Source organism: Atta colombica, unplaced genomic scaffold, assembly GCF_001594045.1.
Source record: "Atta colombica isolate Treedump-2 unplaced genomic scaffold, Acol1.0 scaffold96, whole genome shotgun sequence".
Taxonomy (NCBI): domain Eukaryota; kingdom Metazoa; phylum Arthropoda; class Insecta; order Hymenoptera; family Formicidae; genus Atta; species Atta colombica.
In genome coordinates, this window is record NW_017259590.1 from 2,519,288 (window position 1) to 2,524,415 (window position 5,128).

General features: G+C 39.6%; 1 protein-coding gene across 1 annotated transcript in view; it reads left to right on the forward strand.

Moving 5' to 3' along the window:
• Nucleotides 1-1,097: 1,097 nt before the first annotated feature.
• The window catches only part of LOC108693666, a 93,067-nt gene continuing 89,036 nt past the window's right edge, over nucleotides 1,098-5,128 (forward strand). The window contains exon 1 of the mRNA XM_018202720.1: nucleotides 1,098-2,688. Coding sequence (XP_018058209.1) covers nucleotides 1,398-2,688 — 1,291 coding nt within the window. The 5' untranslated portion in view covers nucleotides 1,098-1,397. The remainder of the gene's footprint in view (nucleotides 2,689-5,128) is intronic.

A 5,128-nucleotide genomic window follows, 5' to 3' on the forward strand; every position in this document is an offset into this window, starting at 1 on the left:
GAAGAGAACTGCGGCACTCGTTCAGTAGTTTCTCGGACGTCGCACCGGCACCATCCGACGACCCTGCGAGATAACCCCGCGCGTGGCCGCGAACCCCCCCGTGACAATTCCGTGCATACGCAAGTCCTGACCGATATCGCATAGCTCGGTCTGGTCCCATCAATCGTCGCGGCGATTTAGCGAACGATCTCGCTGTGTCTACCCTCGAACTGAAAAAATCGGTAGCAATCGGTAGTAAACGACTCTGTAGTAAAATTTCTATAGTATACTTTGAAACGTTTTCTTGGAGCACGAGGTACATGTCTATCGCTCGCGACGCGATAATTCGATTTTATCTCTTAATTCCGATCTTTCTCGCCTTTGACTTTTTATCGCGCCAATTCGCGAAAGCTTGTAATAGAGGTATCATATTATATAGACGTCAATCAAGGAAGGGCCCAATGTTTCTTCTTCGGATAATGATAACTAGTGGTGAAGTAGTGATAGTGCGTTACGTGGAGATCTGTTCGTGTCGATCTTTCGCGAGAGGATTCTTCTGAGCGTAACGATTACGAAACGTATGCGAGATCTAGAAAGAAGTAATAGAAAAGAAGGAAACGAGAAATGGCGCAAAATATTTAATTAATGCATGTTAGACTTCGCCGATTAATAAATCTCATAAAGAGAAAAAGAGTGAAAGAAAAAGAAAGAAAGGACCGAGTGTAGTCACGAAAATAATCGATTAATTATATCACGAAAATCATTTAAATAGGATTTAAATAGGATCTCACCGTCAATTTATTGCCAGGATCATTCGCAGTGTATCGAGTATCCTTGGCGATACAAGAAATATAATTTCTATCGTAGGACTCGCGAGATTCACCGTTAACCTAATGTCGTCTCGCAAACCGATTCCGTCGTTTCCCGTCTACTGCGAATCGTTATTCCTGAACCCGGCGATCAGCTGATCCAACAGATAGAAACTGCGAGTCTGTCAGAGCGCGCGCAAACATTGAATACTCGTACGACCGACAGCAGCAAGAATGCGAGAGAATCGAAAACGCAATAACGGTGTATGGATGGTAACAGCGGACTGGCAGCCGCATCCCTCATTCCCAGCGGCCCACGTTGTTTCGAGGCACCCTCTTCGGAGACGGAAGTGACTAGAAGTCGGCTGTAATGCCAACTGGCAAGGCGCGCGGCCTTCATCGATACCGCACCGACAATCGTGGTTCGAATCGACCGACGTTCCTCGAGGCCATTTGAAACGGCGAGAAGTAGGAATTGAAATCGTGAGGAGGAAACGAGCGAGATCGCGACAATTTATAATAAACCCACAGGGGACGACTGTACTAACGCAGGAAACGGTTGTGCCAAGAGAGAGGAGGGCAAAAGAAGAAGCGTCGGATGAGACCGTCATGCCCGCTGAGATTGACACGGGCGGGCATAGGGTGCTGCACTGTGATTCCCGTGCCGACTGCCCGACTGCGACGATTCATGTGTCCACTTTCCCGAATAATGAATGCCAAACCGATTGCGTACATTTGCCCGAGAAGATCGACGATAATAGGTCGAACGAATCGCAAAGAAGAGAATCCCCGAAAGCTCGACGGCAAAAGACTGAAAACTGCGTGAGAAAAGCGGAGCTGATAAACTGCAGACGTGGAAATCCACCGCCTAATCGCAGTGAAAGCTCACTCACGAGAGTTCCGAGAATTGGTGACAAAGAGGGAACGATCCTAGGCGAACGTGACTTCCTGGCAAAGAGCCGCGTGCTTACGCAGTCGTCACATCGACGACGAGGAGCAACAAGAGAAAAAGGAAACGAAAACAAAGACGGATACTTCGAAACATGTTGCGTGTCGAGAGAATTTCCGCGAACGGTCGAAGATGTCGCCAAGGACGAGCGTTTCTCGGTCACGTGGAACTCGCGGAAGAACGCAAGCAACGAGACGGTGGAATCGCGGCTACGCGACGAGGCGAAACCACATCGGCTTGCAATAGTAAACGCAAATGGAAGCTCGATCGCGAGGCGTCGAAGTCTCCGGGATCGATCCCGGACGAGGTCGCGGCCGTCATTCTACAGGAATAAGACTCTCGAGACGAATCTATCCGATCACTCGGAAAGGACACGAACCACAGGAGGAAATCCTCTTCTCTCTAGTCACCACTCGCGTACTCATGCGAAGGACGAAACCGAGAACAATTTTAAAAACTTCAACGAAGAGTTTTTCTGGGAGGAATTTGGTAATGACATCACGCGGACGGATGAAAACGGACGATTGGACTGTTCGGAACGACGCGATGAACGTCCGGAAGACGTGCGGAATAAGAGAATTGGGCAGAACTCCGCAAGCAGGAAGCAAATTAGGCGCGCGTGTCGCGTTTACTCGTTCCTGCAACTGATCTTCCTCTTCTTCCTCATCGCATTCGGACGGTATGGATCGCTCGGTCCATCCAATGTGCGTCGAATCAGTGCGAGACCGATCGCGAATGGTTTAAGTGTCTTGGGAATTGGGATTATCGGTGCAGTGAATGCAAGGTCGATTGATTTAATCGGCGACGCGGGCACTCGGGCCGAGAGATCGGCTAATCTCTCCCACATCAGTGGACCCTTAAGGAAGATACGACTGTATATCAAGCATCGATATCTGCAGATCCTGCCGGACAGTACGGTGAACGGAACCAACGACGAGCGTTCCAATTACAGTGAGTACTCTTTCACATGCTATCACTCAATGATTATAGTTAACAAATGAATGGTAAACCATTTAAAGTGTTCAAATAATCGTTTATTTGCTACAACATAATGACATAACTCAAAAAATAAAGTTCTCCAGAAAATGAATTTAAATGTTTTGAATTAAAATTTTGTAATATCAATTTTAAAATTAGCAATTTCGATAAGTGATTGTAAAAAAAGAAAAGTATGTTAGCTATAATTATGAGCTTTGAAGACAACATCGCGCTGATGACCTTGACAAATATTGTCAACGTTATGACCCTAAGTAATCTCCAACAAGTTTTAGATAGTAATCGTCCTTTGTTAAAAAGTTATTAACAAAAAAGTTTAAGAAATAACAAGTTACTTATGCTACAATATTAAAAACTGTTCTATATTTCTCCTATTAAGAGACATTGGATTTTCTACACGAAGCAAGGTCCACCCCATCTCCCTTCTGTCTAGAGAGCGGAGTTCCTCCCTCGCTCAAGCGTATTCTTTCTACACGAAATAATTGTTCTATTCCAAATAATTTTGTTAGAAAGAACATTACGCTCCTTCCTCTGCATCCCGATTTAATCTTGACCTGATCCAACACTTATCTGATTTGTAGGATGGACCTCCTTTCGCGTGAAAAATCGAATACTCCCTTACTTTTAATAGGGAAGATATAAAGTAGTTTTTGATATTATCTGTAGCAGAAATAAGCTGTCATTACTTAACTTTTTTTTGTTAATAACTTTTTAACGAAGGATGACGGCCATCTAAAACCTGTTGGAGATCACTCATCAACATATGTCGAAGTCACGGTCGCGGTGTCCCTTAAATATGTCTCATAATATCATTTTTAATTTTATTAAGTTATGTCGTTATTGCAGCAAATGAGCATTGTGTTCTAAAGTAGATTGAATTAAATTACGTTAATTCATTGTTAAGTAATATTTGTTAATAATTCAACTTATATTTAAATTATAACTAATATTAAATTAATAATAATAATTAGTAATTGATTAAATTTATAGACTTTGAGAAAATGTTATATCGATAGAAGTCGACAAGGTTTTATGTAACAGCAAAGCTTGTTACAAAGTTTGAATCAAATCTTGATTGGCATTAGAGTTGTATTACTAATTAAAGTTGTCTGACGGGTTTATTTTCAACGTGCGTATGTACATGTCGATTACGCGTTATCGAATTAACGAATTTATTTCAATCTCGAACTAACATCTCTCTAACATATCTTTTTTGAACAGCTAATAATAAATATTGATGTATATTTTGATATTTTAAGATATTTTAAATAAAATCATGTCTTTCTCACGCATAATAAAGTATAACACAATAAAAAAGATCACCATTATCGTTTTTTTAATATTTATATATATTCATCATTAAAGCATATATTGTTGCTAACTATTTAAAAAAGCTAAATTATTTTGACAAGTAAATTATATCTCAGTATATTGTGCTATGATTTAAAAAATTAAAATTTAGATTACTGTCATTTAGTATAATTATAAAATGTTTTAAATATAACGCAATATTTTCTTTTAGACATATCCTTTTATCTTTTTTTTAACTTTTTTGTTTATAGTAATTTAATGGACGATGTACGCAATATATGTAAATATATGAAGATATGATATATAGGAAGAAACGTTTCAAATGTTTTTTCTCTTTATCGTTCAAATGTCGATTTAATCTGATTCGATTATAAAATCTGCGACTCTCGACGCAGTTGTAGATTTTTAATCCGATAATCCTGTCATACGCGAACGTGCCGCCTATAATTGATGAATATATAATGTATAATCGAATGTTACCCTTGAACCGTATTGAATTTTTTAAACGATGCTATTTATATACATCAGGTATGCCATTCACGAAATTTGTTTGAGAGACACTTTGATTGCGTGTTTCGACACTCCATTCAGGCGAAATTTCGTCTGAAAAAAAATTCCACAAAATCAGCGTGACTGTCGAGCAGTCGATTTGGGGTCGACTGCCGTTGCTGCAATCGATATTTGTTCCGAAGTCTATTCGATAAACAGCGTTCCGATCTACTCCGGAGAATGGAACCGATACAGCTGCATCGCTGTGTCGTGATATCGGTAATACTGTGCGGATGATTGCACAAATGTTCGAACTTGCTGCTGATTCGTGCAATCATTCCTATTTCACGTATTAAAAATTGTGTAAAAATATTTTTAGATAAATTTTGGATAGTATAATTTATTGAAAAATTGTTAAACTTTTATATTCTATCTTTTTCATTCACGTGTGTTTAATATCCTTTTCATTTATTCTTTTATTTTCCTTTTAATTTTCGTTACGTAATGATTTTGGATATAGAAAATTAATATTAAATAACATTTAGATTAAATTTCGATTTAAACATTGTTTGAATCAATTCAAAGATATAATAAA